General features: G+C 48.1%; 1 protein-coding gene across 2 annotated transcripts in view; it reads right to left on the reverse strand.

The window, feature by feature from the left end:
• Positions 1-25406, reverse strand: part of HECTD4 (HECT domain E3 ubiquitin protein ligase 4) — a 2430065-nt gene that overhangs the window by 521768 nt on the left and 1882891 nt on the right. For both annotated transcript variants that reach the window (XM_085634374.1, XM_085634373.1), the window contains exons 65-66: positions 5025-5248; positions 4781-4932 (exon numbers count right to left, since the gene is read on the reverse strand). In XM_085634374.1, the coding sequence (XP_085490500.1) occupies positions 4781-4932; positions 5025-5248 (376 nt within the window). The remainder of the gene's footprint in view (positions 1-4780; positions 4933-5024; positions 5249-25406) is intronic.

A 25406-nucleotide genomic window follows, 5' to 3' on the forward strand; every position in this document is an offset into this window, starting at 1 on the left:
TTGTATATGCTGGTTGCCTAAGCATCGCCTAATTTACCAAAATCCTAAATGAGACATTACCAAGAGCTAATTCAGGAGTGCATGGCAGAGTCCACCCAATCAATACAAACAGGTATGGATTGTGCTTTCGATCAACAGAATCAAGTGCAGTGTTTAGAAGGCACACGTGTAAAACTGGGCTCTTTGGTGATGTGCAAGCCCAATTGCAGGATACGCCTTTCAACAGGCAAAAATTATATGGAGAATATTGTTGGTCAAATGTTTTCCAAAAAGGTGAACAGCAGCTTGTGTGCTAGGTTTAACTTCTTCATTCATAAATATAGGTGTTTCAGGAGTTGTAGTCACCAGTTTGAACACCAGTGTCAACCTGCAGTGCAGTTCCAGCAATAGCAGCATTTGCTTTCTGTTAGGGGCAGAAGTGAAGGACAAGAGAATCAAGAAGGTTCATCTCCATCCTATGTTACACTCCCCATAGAAAACGTCCTATGGTTCCTTTGTGTTAACACCCCACAGCTCTCCGGTTGTAGAACGGGTGGATCCTTTCAAACGTGATTTTGTTTTTTAAAACAAGGTTAATTTTGGAAGAGGCTTATCACTCCTCCCTACCCCCTCCCACTTCTCTCCAGACAAAAATCTTGATGATGGGAACATTCTCACAATTGCAAACAGAAGCTATCACATTAGTGCAGTGGGCAGAGAGAAGTCACAGTGGTTATTCCAGATATTTCCTTATTCCGAATTTTCCCTGACTGATCAAATACTTCAAGATGCTAACTAAGCTACGAGTGCATCTAGCCCTGCAACAGGAGGCCAATTTGGTTTCACTTAACCTTCAAGATAATTACTTGCATGTTCTAATTTCCAAGCATCACTGAAGACAGCTGAGATATACAGTGGGTGGTATACATTTTCAGTCAAAGGTCCTTCCCTTTGTGTTGCCTTCGGCCTAGAGAGCGTTCATAAAGATTCTGTTGAAGGCTGGTATTTATCTTCATTGTCAATGACATCCCAATACTCTACCCTTGTTGGATGACTGGCTCTTGTAGCCTCCCTCACCAGAGATGGCATTTAGGAGTCTTTCCAGTACAATTGTGATTTCGCATAAGTAGACGTTCTTTCTAAATGAGAAGAAACCTTGGCTCTTTCCATGTCAGGGCAGTCAGTTTATCTGTGCAGTTCAGGATCCCAGCAGACCTGTGCTATTCCAGCCAAGCAAAGATTGTTTAACATAGATTGAATGGTTTCCAACTTAGTAAAATCTCCCAATCAAATGGTCAGAGTGAGTCCTTACATTTTTGGCCTCATGGAATGTTGCATTTTCCTAGTGCCTTACATTCACCAGTGTATAACAATAGTTTATTCTGACTGTGAGTATCCAACTACATCAATCTATCACACTAATCATGAGGTGCTGGAATAGTGAGATTCATGACATCTCTGCCGGAAAAAGGTGAGTTTTGAAACTTTTCCACACTGAGTGCAGTTATTGATGCTGAGGTTTATTTGAGGAACTTTGCCCAAGATAAGCCTACCTACAGCACAAGTAGAACATGAACTAGGGACAGCATCTTGAATTGTTCCTTTTTGAGGAACCAGTTCAGAATTCTGAGCTCTAGCATCGAGCTTAGACTTCCATTTTGAGAACCATGCCAGGAGTAGCACCCTGCCAGGAGTAGCACCTCTGGAAAAAACTCTACTGCGCCCCTTAGAAGTTGGGATTGAACCTCTTGTTGGAGGACCCACAGAAGGTCGAAAGATGCACTTTCTTCAGACCTGTGGGTCCTCAAGCTAGCCTGGCTGATGAGGGGTGTTACCCTGAAACCGGTCCCAGGATGCGTGCTTCTGGTCCAGGGAAGACCTGGCTTGGTAGTTCGGGCTGGACTGTTCCCATGAGAAACACGGTCAAGACTGAATTGCATGTGGCTGGGTCGGAACTGGGGAGGCGAAGTGAGCTAAAGAACGATAATGGATTCAACCTAGATCTGAGACTGAGGTTGAGTGTCTAAAAAGTTTCAGCGTTCCATTCATCATCTCCTTGTGTTTGCTTTGTTCGACCTAACTGTATCACCTGCTTAGCAGCAACCTGTTCAACTCCGATCAGCTCCGTAAAGTATACTTGCAGGTCACCCATTAAAGTGGGAATAACGGTTTTGAACTGAATACAACAGGGCATGCACATATCAAAAAGACAGATGGCATTAGTAGATTTGAGAGCCACGCGCCCCATAAAAAACATTTTCTTGGCAAACTGCTCTATTTTCTTTGATTCCCAGTTTGATGGTGTAGAGGGAAAGAAACCTGGAATCAGCTTTGATGAACAAGAAGCCTGCGCAACTAGGATATCCAGCTGAAAGGAAGGTGGGATCTACAGGAACTGGTTTATTCACAGGGTAAATGGTCTTGAAACAACAGTAGAGCTTGTCAGCTTTTCGCATATTGCCAGTATGGGCTCTGTCCGTGCTTCACTGAATAAAAACAAAGGTTGTGCAATGTGGGAGGTGGAATGCAGGACCTTAGTCAGAATGTTTGACTTCGCTTCTGTGGCTACCAGCTGCATATCCAACATGTCCACTGACTTTCTGATGACCATATGATAGGAACTCACCTCCGGTGGGGGGAGTTCCAGTCAGAGATAGCAGTTCCTACTCCAGGGAGGTATCAATCTTACCAACATCTTTCAAACCATCAAAATGCAGATCCAATGTGCCATCCCCTTATCGTCTGAACTGGTGTCATCTTGAAGTTGTGTGTCCCCAAAGAAATATCTGCCTTCCTCTATTAGTCTCTTTGCGTTCCTTCTGGAGCGGCGGGGCATCAGTGGTAGATTCTCCATCTGAGTCAGATGTGGTGCCAGAGGAGGTGCCAGAGGAGGTGGAGACAGTGTTTGGGACGTTGTCGGCAGTGGTGATGTTGTCTGCAGTGCCAGCAGAATCGTATGCAGTGCCATCTGCGGTGCAGGATAGATGTTGGGGTCTAACTCCAAAGCAGAAGGATGTGGAATGACCAATAGGGGTAAAGTAACTTTCGGCATTGACCCCGCTTGTGGCATTGGATTCAGGACTGTATTCACCCAAGATCCCAGAGGCATTGGGAGGAACAGCGTGATGGGTACTGAGTAGTAGGGCATCAGCATACCTCATACTAAATAGGCCACTGGACCCATGGAGCCAGCCAGTGTTCCAACGGAGATCATGGCTTTGCTAATCATGGTGAATATTATGATTAGGAACATGCCTGGATTCGTCCCAGGTGTGGGAAACTCTGGGTATGGCTGAGACGACTGGGGCGTCGGAGACAGAGCAGCAGACAGTTGAGTGTCTGGAACTGGCACCGGGTCAGGTGGATCCGCAGACACTGGGTCCTCCAAGTTTTTCTCCATTTCTTCTTGATCTGACACCAGGTGAAGGGAAGTCGTAGGTTGTGGCGACTTGCTTCTTGATGCGTGATGGCGAGACTATTGCCTTCTTTTCTTGTGTGGAGACTTTGGAGACTTTGACCTCAGTCGAGAATTACGCTGGCCACGTCACTCATCTCCTCACTCTAGCCATAAACATCTTGGCATCTCTTTCTTGGGGGACTTTGGGGGACATCGTAGTCTGATCCCACACATGAAAGGCAGATGTTGCGAGGATCAGTTTTGGACATCTGGACAAAGCAGTCTTAACATGGTTTTAAATCGGGCTGCTTAGGTGTCTACATTTTGATGTAAAACTGCACCAAAGTAAGATATTTTGAAGAAAAACGTCGACAACATTGACACTCCTGGGGAAAATATGGAGAGCTACGGAATGGGTCAATGGCGCAGAAAGATGGGAACTGGCGTCTTTACGTCAACGAGGGTGCATTATGGCTCCAGTTACACCATGAAGCATCTCTGACGTGGAGCCTGTGCCTCCCACTGGCGTGGAAGAGCTATTGAAGAGTTTCCGGATCCACAATGGCATCTGGGTTATTCGAAAGGTGAGGAATCTGCAGGCTGAAGTATCCATCAGAAGGATTCAACGCCGGTCTTTGTGCACAGTTCTTTTTTTAAATGTTGTGTCATGCATACTCTTGTACCTATTCTGTCTTGATATACAATTATTATTTTATCAACACATTGATGGTTAGTTATATGTGCAACCCATACGGAAGCATCTAACTGTACACCAAAGTATAATGGAAAATGTGGATGTTAAACATTCCTTTTTAACTAAAGGCCGTGGTAGTTTCCAGAACTTCTCTACCCAAGTGTCATCGTGAACGTCTTGGGTCGAAGCAATACCAAACATACCTGAGTTTTTGTAGGGATTCCTAAGTTTGCAAAGCCAATTATGTAATGTTAATGTATACGTAACGTAATGAAAACCGTTCTCAAACCAGTAGCACAGCTGATTATCACCCAAAGACAGTTCACAGCTTTGACAGAACTGCCTTAGCTCTCTGTCTGAATCTGCTCCAAAATGTGTTGTATTATCTGTCATGTTCTCCACTTGAGTAAGTTTCAGTGCCTTGCTACCCCAGTTCTAATGGTGCCTGCACAGTACTAGGCGTTCGTCCCTGGCCAAGATGGAAATCCAGAGCACTCCCAGAGAATGTTCAGGCCAACAGAGGTTATCGCTGTATGTACCTCTGCAATTCAGGCTTGCGCCTTCACTGGGGGAGTTTTAGAAAGCTGTCAAAACCATCTTATTCACAATCTTCCTCATGACAAGTATACATCGACTACCACGTTCACCCTCATGAGACATATATACGTTTTTTAAATATAGAAATAGGTTTACGTATAAATTGTACTGACCGGACACTGTTCAGCACAGACTTCTCTTTTGTAGGAGGTTTGCTGATTGGTCGCTTGGTGCTCACAACTTTCACCGGATGCTGCTCTTTTCCTGCTTTATTGTACTTGCTCTTGTCAAATTTAGGCTTGGGCACACCATATTTCCTTAAAATCTTTGTTAGAAAATTATAAGAAAAAACAAAACAATGTTTTTAATCTCTTAAGGAAAACAAATTATAGAAAAAAACATCTGAAAATGTTCTACCTGAGTCAGCTGATCCTCTAGAACCTTCTTTGGAGGGCGGACGTTGGTGAAGAAAACATGGAGGAGGTTTCCCGGAGTTTGGGAGTTTATTTGCTCTTTGCTGAGATAAATATCTGCGATTTTTATGTGTCTCGGTGGGGTCAGGCTGAGGGCCTGCTCAGAGTGAACACAACTTTTGAATATTTCAGAAAGAACATCTTTCGTGCCAACAAACAATTTATCACCTAGTACAAAAAAGAAGATGCCATGTTTTAATAGGGCAGACATGTAGATATGTTACAGGCATGTGCTTTTTAAAAATGTTACCAAAATAAAACTGATTTCCATTAACTGAAAAGGAGCTTTACACTTTAGCAAGCAAAGAAAACAAATGAAATGTCTCGGGCACACTCATCCTTAACAGAAACCCGATCGTACGGACATGAATTGGAATGACACTTGGACGTGTGAGCCTCGTTCCGCCGAAGAGCTGTCTCTTCATGGGTGGTGGGGCCTGCGCCCCTTCTCACAGAGCACTGCGGGACTCTTGGAGCTGGTCAAAGATAACAGTGGGACCCTGAGCAGGCACTACATGTATTGTATATGGGCAACCGAGAGAAAAGAAAGCCCTGCAGTCTGCTGTCACCTCTGGCTACTGAACACGAGCTGGTAACTCTGCCGGGAAGGCATCAGCCAGTGCTTAATCTCTTAAACACGTCCCGGGCCCAATGTCTTTTGTCCGGCAAGTTGCTCACCTGTGGGGCGGGGGCGGGGTGTGAGTGTGTTTTTATTGTTTTGGCTTGCATGTTGAGATTTTAGTTCACGCAACAGATTCGATTTTACTGGCTTTAAGAAGGTAAACCAGAGTACAACAGGGAAAGCCCGGAGCTTAAAGTGGTCTAATTGGACCTCCTGTTCCCTGAGACTAATCTCTCTGTTGGGCGTTAGCGCTGTCGCTTTCCCTAAATGACACAGCACAAAGCGGCTTAGACTGGAAATGAAACACATGAAGGGGTGAGGGAAAGGGTTAACCGAGGAATGCTGGCTCCCATACACGGATGCCCCACTCAAATGAGGACCCTTGCACTCAGCTTGGAATGAGGCGAGATGTAACATGCACAGCACCCTCTTTAAACGCATCCTTCCTTCCGTTCATAGGCACGGGGCCCGGTGCTCAAGGGAAGCCACGTGCAGAGGCAGCTTTGCCTTGGAAAGTTCACGACCGTAGTCATGCTGCCACCATCATACACAAACTGACAACTTTAAATGCAACGCACTAGAGTGGCGAGCCTCTCTCGACAGCATAACGTGTGAAAAGAATACAAAAGGCACTGTTATCTTTAAGGATTTTCTTATACGGGGGTTCTCAGATGCAGGTGGGGATGCTGGCCCACGTATGATTTGGTGATCATAACGCCTTGGGACCCGCTGCTCCGTGCACATAGCAATGTTTGTATGGGCTAAGGGGAAGACATTTTTCCACTCGCTTCTTCTGTTTACAACGTGACAATTTCAAGAAGACCCATCCATCATTAATAACCTCTCCACAACACCCCTAAAGTGGCACAGACCTACTTCTTTTTCTAAAACGAACACGCCTGGAAAACGTTGTGGTGCCATAGAAACAACACATAAATCAATCTTTGGCAGTATTTGAGTTGATAAAATGTATACTATGCACAGTACATTCTTCGAATCAATGAACTCTTAATGCTAATTAGCTCAGTCGAACCCAGGAGAATAGCAAAAGGCACGCACACCTCATTGTTGGTGGACAATGGCGCATCCCACATACCACAGCCTTCAGCAGGAACCAGTCACACATCACTGAAAGCTCATGACAACTTCAGCTCAGGGCACAAGTGGGCGGGATTTAGAAACCGGGTGACCATGAAATGCCAATAGAGAACTGGCATTTCATAGTCCGATCATGGGATGGATGGGTCAGACACCCTCCAGAGGCTGCAGGAAACTCTGACACCCCCAAGAGAAGCTCTAACACACACCACAAACGGTATGAGCACACGACAGTGAGCCTTTGACATCCACCAGAGAAGGCAAGGAAGTCCTGATACCCACCACCACACATATGGGCACTCTGACCCCATCCAGAGACATCAGGCAACTGTGGCCCTACCTATAGTAGCTTATTGAAAGATAATCATGCACGGTTTTTGAGTCTTGTGAGGTAATGCAGGTGAAAATGTCGTCAACATCATAAGTGTCAAAGTGCCGCATTTCATGTGTTACACTATAAGCCAGCACTTGCATGTTCGTTACCTTCAACATAGATCGTGTCTTGGCAACTATGTGAATACAATTACAAAAACCTGCTCTCGTCCACAAATGTAGCCTCAAAATAATTATGAAGTGTAAGCTATGGAAAAAAAGCAGAGAGAGGGACTGAGGCTGCACATATAACACACATGTGTGCTATCGCATGCTAGCGGCATTAGAACAAAATAGTCTGGGAGGCAGCAGAGAGAGCAACCGACAGCAGACAAAGTGTAGACAGATCATGGTCCATCTTAGCTGGATCTATGTTAGCTTATTGAAGGTATAAGAACCGAAAGACAAGCCAATGCTGCGTGTGAATTTGCCTAAAATTTCCAGTAGCCTGAATGAAACAGAGGCACTGACAACCAATTGTTCCGTTGGATTTAATCCTGTAAATATTTTTAGTTCACATTAGGAAACATTTTCAATTAGCAATACATATTCATTACAAAAACATGAAAACACTTAACTCAACAATATAAACATTTGAAAAATTAGACACCACTATACTCATTAATACACTCACCCATGAGGACAGCATTCATACTACTCATACATCCTCACTCACCAACGTACAACATGAGACAATGATACTCAATAAATAAATCTTTACACAAAGGCCATCAAAACACGACTGTGCATAATAATGAGGCTTAATGCTATTTTTTCGCAAGATTGGCCGTGGAAGAAACAAGGTCTACGCGTTTCGAATCCCTTTGTTGACGGGGATTCTCATCAGGACCAACACTTGACTGCAAACAAAGCAGAAAAAACAAGGTTTACTAAGCTGACCCACTTTGTAGGCGGAAAGCCGCTGTGTGAGAAGAGATCTTACCTTAATCTAAGGAACGGGGAACTCTACCCAAGCCCTAAAGAGAGGGAAAACCGACATATTGTTACCTATTTCAGTAAAACAACTAGTAAAGGTCACCACCTTACAACTGCTTTAATTAACACACCCACACGACATAGAGACGACACAAACACGCAGCCTAGTTTTTTGCTAGTGAGGCTTACGGGTGTGTAGAACGGTGTCGAATTGACTGAAGGCACTTCTTTCTGGAATTGGAAGAATCACGAGGTGTCGCGAGTGTTTGCGGGTGCTCAGGGCTATCTGAAAGCATGAATAAATAAAGGTGCGTCCTGTCACAAAAATGTTTTGAAAATGCAAGATTTTTTGAAGCTTATGCGGGGGTATTAGGGCGCTTACCTCCAAAGAAGAGAGGGAGGGAGGATTTAATCTGCTGCCCGGTCGTCTGCTCTCCAGAGCAGGAACTAGCGCGGCGTGAACTCAGCCGGCCGTTATGGAGAATGTACCGCAAATGACGTATCTGAAGAAGAACACATGCTACGTCAGGTTACGAATGCCTGCAAAGTCCGACAGAGTGAATGGAGTCTATTAGAACGCGGGAACTGTTACCTGACTCCATTCACTCTGTCGGACCCATAAGGCTCAAGAAAAAACAAATAAGGACTGATTTACATGGTCACTTCCTAATAGAGCACTTGAGAGCTGGAACCATCCCAGGAGGGCTGCAGATTCGCAACGTCCCTGTAATATTTACAGATGATCCAATATATAAAAAAGGATACAGCTTGATTGAGACGAAATGTAGTAGGGACCTCATGGTTCTCACAGTAGAAACGGCTCAAAGATTGTCCAAACAACAACTAGAGGAAATCGCAACTTTGGAAAGCGAAATTAAAACAAATCAGCTCATTTCGGATGCAAAATCCCTTCTAGAAAAAGTTGAAAAAGAAATCCTAGAGTTCAAGGACTATTCGGTAAACCAGAAGAGTAACAAATTCGAAAAGGATAAAAGGAACTTCTCATTGGATAAAGTTTATCCATACTTGCAGATTGACTTCTATTCACGACCGGAGTCGCGCAAATTTCTGCCTGAATATCAGGGCAGATCGAGAAACAACTCTATTACTTTTTCGGATACAACATCATCATCAAGTGGCAGTGACAGACAATTCTAATAACCGTTTAGATTTCAACAGAAGAGGCAATTTACAACAAAACTATCAACAGCAACCGCCTTTTTTAGGGAGAGGCCAACGGAAACCTCGAGGGAGATCCAGATATACAAATCAACCATGGGAGATGTCAACAAGACGTCAAAACTACAAAAATTAAACGTTTCACCAATCTTTAATCTATCAGAGAAAGTCTTAACAGATGCAGAACTTAGCATTCTGGAAATGGGACTATCCTTCGTATCAACAAAAGGGACCAATTTTGTACAACTTAAGACAGAGTTCATCGAATTCTGCCGCAAAATTCGGCTCAAAACCTTTTTTCTGGAAAACCCCATAAAAGACAGCACAGAAACAACTGGATTAAAGAAAAAATCAAGGTTCTGCCCTCCAGCGTCGAAGGTCCCCAAAGAGGTTATAATTTTTGAAAAAGTGATCCTCTCAGCAATAGCTGAAGTTGAAAAACACAAAAAGAAATATGTCGAGGGAGGAGCCAAGATGGCGACCGGAGCAGACGCTTGAGCGCCCGGCTCCGTCGGTCCGTGGCCTCGGACTACTATCCTGATGCCCATCCTCGCCGATTTTCGAGGTGAAACGTGTGCGAAGACGCGCTGACCGTGCTGCCGCTTTCCCGGAGTCTCAGCCCGCCCGGATGCCCGAGTTCTGGGTGCTTTTGTCTTCGGCACTGAAATCCTGCGCCATTACGGCCTTTGCTGGCCCCCTGGAAGCTCCGCAGTTACCGGACCAGCGAGCGCTAACCTGAGCCCCGCGGTCCCGATCTCCCCTCGCACCACGGATCGCTGCCGGATGAGCCCGGAGAGGGACGGCCGGACACCTTCTGCACCCTGTGCCGGCCGGGCTGGAGCTGTGGGGTGGGCCCCGGTGCGGCGTGACTCCGGCCCCGCTCTGATGACCGCGCTGTGGGATGCTGCTGCCCCCTTCGCCTATTGCCTAGCCAGCGGCGAGGGGAACCTGCGAGAAGAGAAGCGATTGTCGGCCGTTCCCGTTGCGGCGTAGACCTGAGGGGAATTGACTCCTTGCCACGACTCCCCCCCCCCCTCGGCCATTGTAACGTATAGCGGCAAAACATGGCGCTGAGTGCCTGCTCGAGGCTGGGGGGTGCTACTCTGGTCTCGCCCGCTGCCCACTTCGCCCTCCCTCTTACGGACACCAGCCCCACGGTGCCGTCCCGGATTGCTGCCGCTGTGGGGGCCCAGCCTCTGCCGACATGCGGCTCCGTTCTGGCTGCCCTGCGGGACTTCCAACTACAGATGTGCGCTGGCCTGCAAGCGCTGAGTGAGCGGCTTGACCCCATACTGTCGGCTGCGGGTCGTGAGCGCACTGTTTGTCATCTACAGGGCGTGGATCTCCCGGTGCTTTTGTCCACTTGCGGGGACGCAACGGCGGTGTATGACTGTGCTACACTGATGCCTTCACCTGGCGCTCCCGGCGCTCAGGGTACACCGCTCTACACCTCAACTGCGGACACTTTGTCCCCCTGGTCATGGCTGCCTGCCTCATTGCTGCCTGCCTCGCCGCGTCCGCTGGACTATCCTGTTGAGCGATACCTAACGGCGTCGAGGAACCGTCCGCGGTGGTCCACGGCTTACTTTTTGTGGAACTCCTGTACCTTAATTGCCAGGTTTGGATTTTATGTGGTGCAAAGAGGGACCTCAACCGATGGTTGGCGGCCATTTCGTGATCCTACTTCACCATCCTTTCACGAGCGGCCATCTTGTCTTTGTCTGCTCGGGACACGGGGCCTTCATGCAGGGGCTGGTTTAATCCCACGCCCGCGATCGGGCCAGGGCTAGACTGACTTCTATTGCCAGGGTTTATGGACGGGCTGGCCTGGGACTGGAACTGTATGTCTGTTTTGCGCGCACTCATCGCGACTTGTGTCCATTCGCTTACACTGTGGTGCCATGGTGTCTTCGCCTGCCGTTTTTTGGAGTAGTGGGCTCTCAGTGTGTGGGGGCCAGGACTGGCTGATGGTTCGGGGCGCTCTGGTGTCCCGTGGGCTCCTCCCCACCTTCTTTTCTGTTTTCTTATTTTCTTTACTCTATTCCCACTTTCTCTCTTCTCTATATTTCGGGTTCATTGGGCGACAGGCACTATGTCGGGGGGGGGGTAGGCCGTAGCCTCCGCATTGGTGTAGGGTGGGGGGATAATACTCTGTTCTTAATTAGTTCTATGGGCCTTTTTTCTTCTATGTCTCTGCGCTCTACTTTCTTCGATTCGGGGTCCGGGTGTGGGGTGGATCAAGTGGGGGCAGCTCCGGAGGGGTGCGTACTTGTTCATGTGACTATCCTGTTATATTTCGGCACCGCCTCACTGTCTGAGTTTTTTACGTCCATTGTTGTTCTTACTGATGTTGCTGCTCTCCCGTGTGGTGAGGCTATCTTGCGGACTCGAATCTCCTTTGTTCTTATCCTTCATTGACTTTTTTCTTTGATAAAATAATCTAAAAACTTAAAATTAACCTTCACTTCTCCTTCCCCGGGTGTCAGAGATATCTCCAGTATGTGACTCATAACTCGTTGTTAATCCTGACCATTGACGCACGGGGGGTGTAATGTGGGTATCAGTGCTTCACTGTATCGTGGCCGGCCTGACGGTTGTAGGCCCGTATTTGTTCTTTTAAGATGCACAAATAAAGGTTTTTTAAAAAAAAAAAAAAAAAAAAAAAAAAAGAAATATGTCAAACCGAATATTACCAAGGCTCAAAAAGAAGCTTTACTTGATCTAAAAAGCGACCCTTCAATAATAATCAAACAAGCTGATAAGGGGGGATCCATCGTTGTATTGGCAACCGAACGATACACCACCGAAGTAAATAGACAACTATCTAACCAATTCTGCTACAGGAGGATAACAAAAGACCCTACATGTGAATTACAGAACAAACTTTTTCACATACTGCAACAAGGTTTTGACCAAGGATTTTTGGGTAAAAAAGAATTTGAGTACCTAAAAAACATCCATTCCCGCACCCCGGTCTTTTATGTACTCCCCAAAGTACACAAAGACCAACATCATCCACCGGGGAGACCAATAGTCTCCGGATGCGAGTCACTAACAGAACCCATTTCAAAATTTGTGGACTTTTTCTTAAAGCCATTCATGTCAGAAGTAAAATCTTATCTGAAGGACACCACCGATTTTTTAATCAAACTAGAAACAATGGATTTTGAAGAAGACTCACAATTCTTAGTGACGCTAGATGTAACATCACTGTACACGGAGATCCCGCAAGATGAAGGCCTAGCGGTGATTAAAACATTCTTAGACAGCAGACCCAAACCTGAAAAAATCCCGACAGAATTCATCATGGAGCTAGCCACGTTTGCCTTAAAGAACAACTATTTTTGCTTCAAAGAGGACTTCTATTATCAAATTAAAGGCGTGGCGATGGGCTGTCCTTTTGCCCCTGAGCTAGCGGTCCTCTATATGTCCAAATATGAGGACAAATTTGTCCATAATAACAATCCATTTGCTGACTGTGTCAGTAACTGGGTCCGATACATCGACGATGTTTTTATGGTGTGGTCGGGTGATGAGCAAAAGCTACAATCCTTCGTCAATTGGCTCAACAACAGGACACCTGATATAAAATTCAGTATGAATTGTTCTAAATCTAAAATGCCTTTCCTGGACGTTGAGGTATACCCTACGAATGGACGTTTAATGACGACGCTATACAAGAAAGAAACTGACCGAAATCGAGCGCTGCATTACTCTAGCAACCACCCACGCAGTCTAAGAGAGAATTTGCCCTATGGGCAATTTCTGCGAATTCGCAGAAATTGCTCATTTAAAGATGAATACTTTCTTCATGCAGAGAAGCTTAAGGCTAACCTACTGGCTAGAGGCTACCCGAAAAAACTTTTGAAAAGAGCCATAAAAAGAGCATGGTGGACACCACGAGAAACACTACTGGAAAGACGAGAAAAATCACAAACGGAGAGAATTGTTTGCGTCTCTACATTCAACCCAACATCCAATTGGTTTAAGAGAATTATCAATCAAAACTGGCACCTGATAAAGAACTTGGACAAAACATTTAACGAGATTCCGCTGTTTGCATTCAGGAAAGATAAAAACATTGCAAACCATATAGTGCGAGCAGCACTACCCAAGACAAAAAGTATTGACATAAGAAATATGTTGTGCCTACCGCCCATAAAGGGCCACCACAGATGGGGGACATGTGTATGCTGTGACTCTACCATTGAAGGAAATTTATTTGCCCACAATGGGATATATTGGAAACATGAGAGCTTTTCGAATTGCAAATCTAAGTTCGTAGTTTATGGCATTAGTTGCCCATGCAATAAACTCTATATTGGCAAGACTAACCAGGAGATAAGGTATCGAATCCAGCAACATAAATCCCGGATTCGTAAAAATGTTCCAAATGCACCGTTGGTGAATCATTGGATGTTGAAAAAACATACAGAAATGGATTTCAAATGGTCAGTGATATCCAGAGTGGAACAAGACCAGAGGTGGCGACCTGGACACCAAATTACTTCAGAGAGAAGCCATGCTCATTATCAAATTTAACACGTCGGTAGATGGACTGAATGAACTTTCTGAGATATATAACTTATGAGTGTCATCCATACAGTGATTGAGCAAACCTCGTCTTTATTCCATACCACTGATGGAATTCACTGGGAACATACTTCAATTTATATGTGCATTGGCGGCTAACTGCACTAATGCACTTTACATTGACACTATGGCTTGAATTATTTCAATCAGCATTCTATACTGTACAAATGCCTTTGCTTTGTCGTTTTTGCCATCTGGATACCTTCGTCAAATAACAGATTTCTGAAACACTTTTGGTCACACTACAAATCCCAGAAGCCTCCCAGTCGCGCTTCCCGCGCATGTTTAAAAGAGGCTCCAATTGGATAGCACGTACCTAATGGGTGACTAACAACTGAGAAAAGATACACGGACAGTGCCGGTTCTTCAGGTAACAGTTCCCGCGTTCTAATAGACTCCATTCACTCTGTCGGACTTTGCAAGCATTCGTAACCTGACGTAGCATGTGTTCTTCTTCAGATACGTCATTTGCGGTACATTCTTCATAACGGCCGGCTGAGTTCACGCCGCGCTAGTTCCTGCTCTGGAGAGCAGACGACCGGGCAGCAGATTAAATCCTCCCTCCCTCTCTTCTTTGGAGGGAAGCGCCCTAATACCCCCGCATAAGCTTAAAAAAATCTTGCATTTTCAAAACATTTTTGTGACAGGACGCACCTTTATTTATTCATGCTTTCAGATAGCCCTGAGCACCCGCAAACACTCGCGACACCTCGTGATTCTTCCAATTCCAGAAAGAAGTGCCTTCAGTCAATTCGACACCGTTCTACACACCCGTAAGCCTCACTAGCAAAAAACTAGGCTGCGTGTTTGTGTCGTCTCTATGTCGTGTGGGTGTGTTAATTAAAGCAGTTGTAAGGTGGTGACCTTTACTAGTTGTTTTACTGAAATAGGTAACAATATGTCGGTTTTCCCTCTCTTTAGGGCTTGGGTAGAGTTCCCCGTTCCTTAGATTAAGGTAAGATCTCTTGTCACACAGCGGCTTTCCGCCTACAAAGTGGGTCAGCTTAGTAAACCTTGTTTTTTCTGCTTTGTTTGCAGTCAAGTGTTGGTCCTGATGAGAATCCCCGTCAACAAAGGGATTCGAAACGCGTAGACCTTGTTTCTTCCACGGCCAATCTTGCGAAAAAATAGCATTAAGCCTCATTATTATGCACAGTCGTGTTTTGATGGCCTTTGTGTAAAGATTTATTTATTGAGTATCATTGTCTCATGTTGTACGTTGGTGAGTGAGGATGTATGAGTAGTATGAATGCTGTCCTCATGGGTGAGTGTATTAATGAGTATAGTGGTGTCTAATTTTTTAAATGTTTATATTGTTGAGTTAAGAGTTTTCATGTTTTTGTAATGAATATGTATTGCTAATTGAAAATGTTTCCTAATGTGAACTAAAAATATTTACAGGATTAAATCCAACGGAACAATTGGTTGTCAGTGCCTCTGTTTCATTCAGGCTACTGGAAATTTTAGGCAAATTCACACGCAGCATTGGCTTGTCTTTCGGTTCTTATATCATAATTGGTTTGGCCTTGCTGCCATACGAGCCAGAACCCCTTATCGGTTTTCTAGCTTATTGAAGGTGGCTTGGGTGAGTATGGGCAGGACAGAACTATCCTCGGCCCTGGATTGAACAAACATTAGCCAAAATAAAGGAGTGTATTGAGACGTGTTGTTCTTGAATTGCAAAATACGTTGGGAAAAAGTGTCCTAGGCTACCCCACACCAATACCAGCACCAGTAATTCAAAAATTACTACAACTGCTGACCACAATACCACTTTATCAAGAGTCCTGGTTCCCTAAAACAAGTGCTGCTTGTGTCTATTGTAAACCACTAGCACAAATTAAGTACGAACACATCAGACTTTGCAGTCTTAATCCCAGGTATGGTATGGTTGAAGCACAGACTGGTCTCCCTGAAGGTTTCCAGAATGTGGAGAGGACGGCTATGATGATTGGCATCGTGCCTATTTACCGGTGGGTGGAGCAGGGCTTAGACCAAGTGGCCTTCACGGTATCAGTGAGGGCCTTGTTGAAAGGGAGCAAGGGCTTAGAAGTAACTGGTCCATGCTGCAAAATTTCTGCCTCAGCCAGGACATTTGTTTTGATCTTGACTGAGGGCTGTAGTAAATCCAGAACCTCAGAAGTTCTACGAATTATCACAGCAAAGGAAGCAATGTCTTCTGTTGGTGGCTCAAGTGGTGAGTAAAATCCTGCACCAGGAGAGGTGTCAATCCCACCTGTCTCTTGAAAATCCATGTAAATAGCATCTGTGTTGCGAGAGGGGAGAAAACACCACAAACACCACCACGATGACCACCAGCACCAATCATCTGCATCCTGGGGTGTCCATTGATCGAAATCATATTAAAAAAAAGATAATAGAGCCTCTGCTGGAGTGTACGCCATGTTAGAGGCACCGGGTCAGTCAGGCTGTATGACGACCAGTTGAGATTTCTGATCTTGTGGCACTACATCGGTCAAGATTGAGCCAAAGTCGATTTGGTGACATTGGTATCAGTATTGGATCCTCTATAAGGGTCAATGGCGTCAGCACCAGTATCGACATGAAAGGAATCGATGCAGGTGTTGGCACTGTAGTGCAAGCCTGTACCTGTGTGGCTATTAGGCTCAAAACTTGGTTTTGCAACCAGAGAACTTGAAGGTGAGCGACTTACATGGCACTCTTGTGCCTTCTTTTTAAGTTCAGAGTGGAGGGATGGGAGTGGAGGGATGGGGGTGGAGTTCTAATTCTACTTTTTATGTTTACGCTTGGAGTTCGACTTTGACATTCCGGTGGACCCCGAGCATGGTGTTGACAGCACCCGTTATTGGGATTGAGACTTAAACAAAGGCCGCAACATACAGCTTCGCTCCCAGTCCCTGATTGCCTTCATGTGCAAGAGGGCACATTTACCAACCACCTTCGAGTGGCAGCCTGAGCCCAGACACCAGAGATCCATCACAAGAACATCTGTGACCTGTGAGAAGTTGGCCTGATATATGATGTCACTAATTCTAGTGTACACCCTGTATCAGTCCAAACAACCCTTATGGTGATTGGTTGTAAAGTCAACCTTATAGACCAGCTATCCTAGTGGTAGCATGAACAAGAGCAGTCTTAGGCTAAACTCTGAATGGCATGTGAAGCCAGCTGTGATACCATACATAATCCCTTGAATACCAAATGAAAGGACACCACAACAGATATATATATATAAAATAAAGTGTATTTATTCTAGTCAAACCCTCAGCACTCTTTATGAGATTAGAGGTAAGTACAACACAGTCTTATTCAAGCATACATTAAGTCACACAGGTAAGTAATACAGTTAGGCCCTAGGGGCCACGCAAACCATATACTAAAGAAGTGGTATAAGGACCACTGTCACGGAAATAGGATAGGCCTAGGCCTAGGGAATTGCTGGGGCTACACTACACTAGCAACAGTTAGGAAGTGGGAGGCCCACGGGATTCAGGTGCAGAGTGGAAACACTCACGCGTAATGCGTAAAAGTCGATAGAATTACTAGCAGTTAGAAATTAATAGTTTAAGGACACTTCTGAAGCAGCTAGAGTCTCGAGACTCGGAAACTAGACCCTAGGATAGTCACTACCCTTGTGAGCACCGAAGTACCCAAGTTACCTAGCCCACAGGCTGCGGGTGCATAGGTGTGAACTTGCGTCGGGTTTCGTCGTGGACTTCTATGGATGCCTGAAGGAAAGTTGCTGACAGGCAGTCAGTGAAGAGTGTCCTGTGGATCCCAAGGCTGGGATCAAGAAGAGAGGATACCTGCAAGCAGAAGGGACAGTCAAGGTCACTAGCCAGTGACCACGTGGAACCAGGAAGGAACCAGGCGATGTCGTGAAGATTGCAGGTGAAGGGTGAAGCTTGTCGCTGCAGCCACGGGTACCAGGAGACGTCGAGGACGACCAGGACCAGGAGGCGAGCTGTCCCACGAAGGCTCTTGCTGTCGGCGGCGTCGAAGTCGAACTAGGACTCACCAAGCCTTGGCAAGCGGAACCCACGAAGAACGGAGGACTTGCTTCTGGTGCAGACCAGGAAGGTCTGGGGTGCTTCTCTTTTGCAAAGAAGCGGGAGCCAGTCTGGAGGAGCCAAACCAGCAGTGAAGATTTCAAGGTGTGTCGTCACAAAGGCCGCTAGCCAACGGGCAAGCAACCGGACAGACGCGGCAAGCCGGAAAATGCAGAAGGGCCCCACGCAGGACTCGTGGAGTGAGGGGGGCTGATCTTTGGTGCAGATGGTGCTTGGGGTTGGGGCTTCTCAATCCCCGGTGCACAACTTCGAGGGTACCTCAGAAGCTGCGCTGGAAGATACTCGCCACTTTTCCCAGGTAGCCGGTCCCACGTCTCTCGTCGCCTCCACGGATCTCAGCTCGGCTGTGGATGTAGATCAGGGTCGGAGAAGTCTGGAAGTCAAGGCTCTGGTCGGGCTCTGCAGTCGGTCCCTCGTAGAACTTCAGCAAAGCAAAGGGTAGTCTCTTGATGGTGCCTGTTTGCACAGGGTAGCCACTCCTTGGCCACAAGGGAGATTCTTCAGTCTTCTTCTTTCGTCGAATGTCGAAGGTCCAGAGTTTCTGTTCGAGTTGTAGGTTCAGGATAATCTAATCTCCTGGGGCCCAGCTACCACTCTTATACTAATCTGGGGGGCTGGGTTGCCTGCTAGGTCACGCCTTATGGGTGGGACCTGGGAGGGGGGTGGTTACACCCCCTTCCCTTTGTCCAGTTTCGCGCCAGGACTGGGGCTGGTGTGCCCCAGCACCGGTTTGAACTGGACTATGCATGGAGCACCTTGTGTGCCCCAGGCAGTGTCTCGTTTCTTTCATCCCTCCCTGCCCCAATACACTAAGGCCTGTCTGGGGTGGTGCTCGCACCTCCCAAGGCAGGAAACCTATTGTCCAAGCCTCCCTTGCCGGGATCGCTCCCAGCAGCAGGAGGTCAGACTTGTGTCGTGGCAGCAGCATCCATTTTGTGATGCTGGGGCTCTGGTTAACTTTAACCGGGTAAGTAGGTTATAACATGTCTTCTCCCTCTAGAAGGGAAGGATAATATCCTCATCCTCAGAAATGGGATGGGGGTATTATTCCAAGGTGTTAGACACCTTACACGACATGTTTTGATATAGCCAGACCATATTTACCATAACCGTTTAAGATTATAAGGCACTTTAAGAGTATATGGTAGGCTATATCATAGAACAGCTATAAGGACATGGTTCCGAAAGCTGCAGACAGGCTCAGCTCATGCTAGAGCACCATCTCACATGTTACCAAGCACTCTGCCTCCAGGATTGTTAAGGCCTGCCATAGGAGTGGCTGATAGGTACACATGTGTCTATTTTAAGGGTAGATATAGGTATACTATATCTAAGCAAGGGGTGATTACACGACCTTGCCCCAGCTGAGTGTTCAGCCAGTTGTTTCATAATGGAAGGCCAGGCCAGGGGTGGCATAATACATGCTGCAGCCCCTGGTAGGCCTAGGGTACACCTATGCCCTGGGTACCTAAGGTACACTGTACAGGGGCCAATAAGGTGATCCTATCCAAATGGGTTATGCACCTAAAGTACATAGTATCAATTTAGAGAGAGAACAGCAGGGCTGTGGGTCTGATTAGCAGGCCCACAGCCACATCTAAGTCGAAAACCAGTAACGCAAAAGCAAAAAGTGGGGTTGAACATAGAAAGCAGACCCTACTCTCCTACATGACCAACATCTGTTTTCTGCAGTTGCGGCATTCTTCAAAAGCTGTATCTTTAGGTGGGGACATAGTTGCCAAGCACACGTCAATTTTTGTAATGGTTTTAATTAACTGTACAATAAACTTATTACTTACTTACTTACTTACTTACCAAGCACACTGGAATTCATTTTTAGAAGTAAAATATAAAGTAGTCGGCAGGCAGAAGAAATTGGGAGTGGAGTTCTGGGCACAGAAAGACAGGAATTGATATCAATGTGGAGGGTTGGTGCTTATATACAGCTCTGCTCTGTCGCTTCCAGGGTGTAACAGAACCATCACAGAACTGAACAGCACCACCTAGTGGCACAATGGAGCACTGCTGAAGTACGAGTTACTTACCTTCGGTAACGATGTATTTGGTAGAGACGATTCTAGCCGCAGATTCCTTTACGTAGAATTATCCCCAGGCGTGAGACTGGATCCGGAAACTTTTTGCCACAGCATCCCTGCGCGCAGGGGGCAGGGCGACATCACACGACTCCGCCTAGGCGTTATCTGCGTACGTGACGTATGTGAGGTCACATAAGACCCGCCCACGTCAGTTTTCTTCGGAGAACTTTTCCGCACTACAACAAGGAAACCACCAGATAAAAATCTGTGGAAGCATGGGAACAGTGTGCGAAGAGCAGAAAAATTGGAAAGAAACAGTGACTAACAACACCACCAGGGTAGTGCCAACACCGCAGAACCCAAGGGCAGAGAAAGAAGAAAGAAGAACAACAAGCAGAAACCTGCGCAGTCACCCTGCCAGCACACAGACAACCTCCCATCCCTGTGCCCCGGAGGCAAGAACAGGCGTAAAAGTCAGGGCACACATAGGAAGCCCACCCCCCCATCCTGAGCAAGGAATGGGACCAGTCCTAAGACAGTCAGGGACAACAAACTTCCAAGCCACCCCAACCGAGAGGGCAACCACCCACAAGGGACAAGGGCAAGACAAGGCCAGACGACCCTTAATCAGAGGAAAGCAATGAAAGGAAGGGAGGGGAGGGAGGACAGGGATAGGAAGCAATCCCCCCAAAATCTGGAGTAGCCAGCGCAGCAGGGCACCGGAACCCCATCCTCCAAGGACCAAAGGAGGAATGAACCGCCCCCAGACGGAGTCACCCACAAGAACAAGGAAGGCACTTACAGGAGACACAGCCCCCCACCGGGAGGCGAGTACCGAAGACCAACCCAAGGGTCCTCGCAGAATAGAGGAGGAAGGGCGGGCCGTGAAGGAATCTGCAGCTAGAATCGTCTCTATCAGATACATCGTTACCGAAGGTAAGTAACTCGTACATCTGATAGAGACTACTAGCCGCAGATTCTTTCACGCAGAATAGATACCCTAGCAATACCCCCTGGGAAGGAGGGTCTGCGAAAGGACCCCACCAGCCAATGCAGAATAGAGGGCCCCACAGGGGACCAGAGCTGTGGACCAGGTAGAACCTCGCCCCTGCCAGGCCAAGGGAACCCCCAAAAGCAGAACCCCACCGACCCCAAGGGGATGTAGGAGGGAAAGAAGGCTGAAGTGGCCCGTACACTCACAGCAGAGGAACCAAGGGCAAGGACTGAGAGGCCGAAGCACCCCACTCCCCTCACAAGGCAACACAGCTTCCGCCCAATGCCAAGACAGGAAAGCAGAAGAAGAAGCAGCCTAGAGGACCCAAGGAAACTAGGGAAAAGAAGGCAAACCCACTCCAGATGGAATGGAGCCTGCCAGCCAGAACAGTACTGGCAGTCAAAGCCAGAAGCAAGAAGAACAGCCCGAGGCCCCAGGAAGGCCGAGTAGGCGACGCCCAGCAAGGGAGAACACAGGATCATCCCAGACCTCAGGACAGGAGTAGGGAGAGGAGGAGATGCAAGGGCCACCACTACGAGTGGCCGCGCGCACGACCTCAGGAAGCAAAAGCAACCTACCTAAATGCCATGGAGAACAGGCACCCGAAGGCGACCAGAACCCTCTAGCAGAGCGCAAGCCATATGACAGCTACCACTACCCCACATAGGGTGCGTTAAGTCCCAAGATATGGGAACCCTCTTTGGAAGAACTTCCGCCGCAGAGGAAAAAACAAAAGAGCCACGGGGAAAGAAACACCCCCGCTGAAGGCTTGACAAGCAGCCCAAACAAAGCAGAAGACCCAATCTTAGAGCCAAGTCTGCGCAACAATTCCTGCACAACCACACACAATCAACACAAGGGCCGTCCAGCAGCCAACAATGCCAAAGTCCCAAGGAAGGACGTAAACGGCTAGAAAACACACTGCACAGTCAGAACAGCCGTCCTAAGAAGGCCCAGAATCAACCCAACTCAGAAGTCACTGAGGAGGGGACGGAGGAGGAGGATAAGGCGGAGGAGGACGGAGCCCTGCCAAGAGCCTTTGGATGGTGGTGTCAGCCGGGGCATGGAACAACAGGCTGCCATCAAACGAAAGGTCGATGAGTCGCTCTCGAATATTCTCAGGGAATACTCCATCCCGAAGCCAAGCATGGCGACGGAGAGCGACTGACGAAGCCATGGCCCGGCCCAGCACCTCCGAGATGTCCAGAGCGGAGCGGAGAATAAACACCGCAAGCTCCCGGCTATCCAATGCATGATGCTGTAAGTCCACCAGGCCAGACTCCTGGGACGCTGCAGATCCCAGAGACTCCACCGAGTCCCACAAACAGGAGGAGGCCCTAGCCAGCACACACAAGGTGTTAAGGGCCCGCATGGCCGCGCTGGTCGAGGCGAACATGTTGTGTCCCCAAGAGTCCAGCCAGCGGGCCTCTTGGGACGGTGGAGTCAACAGCGGCGGCAGGGAGGGAAAAGCAGTCCGCAAAAGGGGGCTGACGGCTGAGGAGTGAAGGGAAAGACACGCCGGGTCACGCGGCGCCGGGAGGTGCCTGTGCAGAAGATGCTGAGGCACCGGGTCCCCTGAGGCAGGACGCTTCCAAGCCCCCGTCAGGGAAGAAAGGAGCGAACCTTCAAAGGGAAGTAAGATTTCCCTCCCACCAGAGCTCTGGAGGAGGACCTCCAATAGATGGTCCGCCGGAAAGTGAGCCACCGGATCACCCATGCGCAGGATGCCCACAGCCGTGGACACTGCATGAGCGAAGGCCGCACCCGCCTCCGTAGGGCCCAGCGGTGGAGAAATCAGCTCCTCCGTGAGCGACGGCTGCAAACTAAGGCGGCCGTCCCCGAGGCCAAGCGGGGCGGGCAAGGGCCAGACCTGGAAGTCAGAAGGAGCCGAAGAATGAGGGACCTGCCGTGCTTCCGACAAACACCTCTGCCCCAGGAAGGGCGGGGAGCCGCCCTTCGACGCCGGTGAAAAAGACACCATACGGCGGCCAGTCTCCGGGGAGGATGACACCAATATGCATGCCTCCGGAGAAGAAGGAACGTCCGAAGATGAATCCACGGTACGACCCCTGCGCGGAGCCGTAGAATCCGCTGCCTGAGGTAGGACGTCGGCACCAGCCGGAGCCGCCGGACAAGGGACCTCCAAGTCACCCCGCACCGGGGACCGGAGTTGAGACCGGAGTAGAGCTGGAGACGCACCGGCTCCGGAGTGACGTCGACCTGACCCCCACCGAGGCAGCCACCTGCATGGGGGAACGAGACAGGCCTGGGGAGTGGCACAAAGCCCTCTGACAGCGGTGGCGCAGAATGAGGCGAAGATCGCTCGGTAACCCATGCAGCGGCGCCAGGGATGATTCAACCTCTGACTCGCCCTCCGACGAGGCAGCAACATGCGTGGAGGGACGAGAAGGGCCCGGAGAGGGACGAGGGGTCTCCCCTCGGCCTCGACCCGGGACAAGGAGGGTCCACCGACCTTTATGGCTCCGCATGGTCCAGCTGCTGCTGGCACAGTGGCGGGGTCACCTCGGCCTTACACAGGATCACCCTGTCAAAGGACCGAGAGGGGCTCCGGGATGCGACCTGACCTCCCGCGACAACACAGGGACCCCCGAGGGAGTTTGCGGCGAGGCAGACGCGCCGTGGCCTGAAGGAGGTGCCCCAGAGGAGCCGCACCCCAAAAGTACCACATGCTCCAAGCCTGGATCCGAACCAGTCGGCGCCGGAGCCACCGGTGGCCCCGCAGAGGACCCTGCGCAGAGCGAGTGATCCGCCGACGCCCCAGGAGGGGAAGGAGGAGGAGACGCCAGCGATGCCTGCAAAGCTGCCACGTATGTCTCCATTTGGACTCTCGACGCCCCAACACCGGGAAACGGTGGATAGGACGACACGCAGGGCCGCATCACCCGCAGAGAGTCCACGCCCCCGGGATGCCGGAAACCAGCCCCCGGGGACAAACTGCGACACTTACCCACCGGGGAGCGAAGCTCACGTGACATCCGAGAAAGGCGAGGACGACGACCACGGTAGAGTTTGAAGCCGTCCGTCGAAGCAGACCGAGGGGAGGACGTCGACCCGGAGAGACAAGCCGAAAGAAGTTTCATCCGGCGCTCCCACCGCGACTTCGGCTTCAACTGTTGGCACTGCGTACAGTCTGTGGTGCCGTGATCCTCCCCCAAACACTACATACAAATGAGGTGAGTGTCCGTCGCCGACATAAGATGCCCACAAGACGTGCAAGTCTTAAAGCCCGAAGACATTCGTACACTGTTCCACTAAAAAAATGGAAGAAAAAAGGGGCCTAACAGGCCCGTAGCAAGGATCGGATCCGCGTTGCACGCGGAAAAGGAAAAAACTGATGTGGGTGCGCCGGGTGGGTCTTATGTGACCTCGCTGACGTCACGTACGCGGACGCCTGGGCGGAGTCGCGTGATGTCGCCCCGCCCCCGGAGCGCAGGGATGCTGTGGCAATAAGTTTCCGGATCCAGTCTCATGCCTGCAAATAATTCTACGTGAAGGAATCTGCGGCTAGTAGTCTTTATCAGATGAAAAGCTCACGAATCCAGTCAGACACCTGGGGAGTATTCTAAAATGAGGAATCTGCGTTTAGAAGTATCCATCATAAAGTGTGATATCAGAAAAAGGCAGGTTTAAAATGCGGTGCTCCATGCAGGTTTTAAGCCGGTGAGCCTTAATTGCTTTTAACGTGGCATGGATATACTGGGATAGTACTAGTGAGTGGCCTAGTACTTAGAAAGATTACTAGGGCTGCAATCTGCACTGCAAAAAGTATTTCTTACATTCAATTCAGATTTTTTAATCAAAATGATTTTCCAGCACAATATACATTATTATATGCATATACTTTCATCCTTTTCAATTTTTAACATCAACAATCAAAGATTGACAAAATTACATGTTTTCTGAGCAAAACAAAATATAAATTGACTTAAAACACCCATTGCATTTCGGGACTTTGTGTCCCTTCGTCAGGGGTATGCTGTAAAGACAAAGCAAAAAGGAGAACATTTCAAGGTCTGCACTTTTGGGATCAGATATGATGTTAAGTGCTATTGTGATTTGTGAGTGCACTGTGTTCCCCTCCCCAAAGTGATCAATGCACATTCCGAATTATTTGTAATACCTGATTTATTCAACGCCAGTACTCTGGACTTCAATAGATTCAACCACTGTGAAGAAAAACACTATGTTGAAAAGATATAAATGACTCTGCCACACCAAGGCCAATCATACAATCACTATAATCTACTCCTCCATACCTGCCACCTATATTTATGATAATGGGCGCAGTTCTCCCAGTTATCCTGTGTGATATTCCTAAAAATCTGAAAAGAACTTAATGGTTGTCACTGTCATTAGGAACGGACAAAGAACTCTATCGTTCCCTCTAAAAATAATGGCTCACCTTAGTAGAGGTGCAAGGTGC

Source organism: Triturus cristatus, chromosome 11, assembly GCF_964204655.1.
Source record: "Triturus cristatus chromosome 11, aTriCri1.1, whole genome shotgun sequence".
In the NCBI taxonomy this organism is placed as follows: domain Eukaryota; kingdom Metazoa; phylum Chordata; class Amphibia; order Caudata; family Salamandridae; genus Triturus; species Triturus cristatus.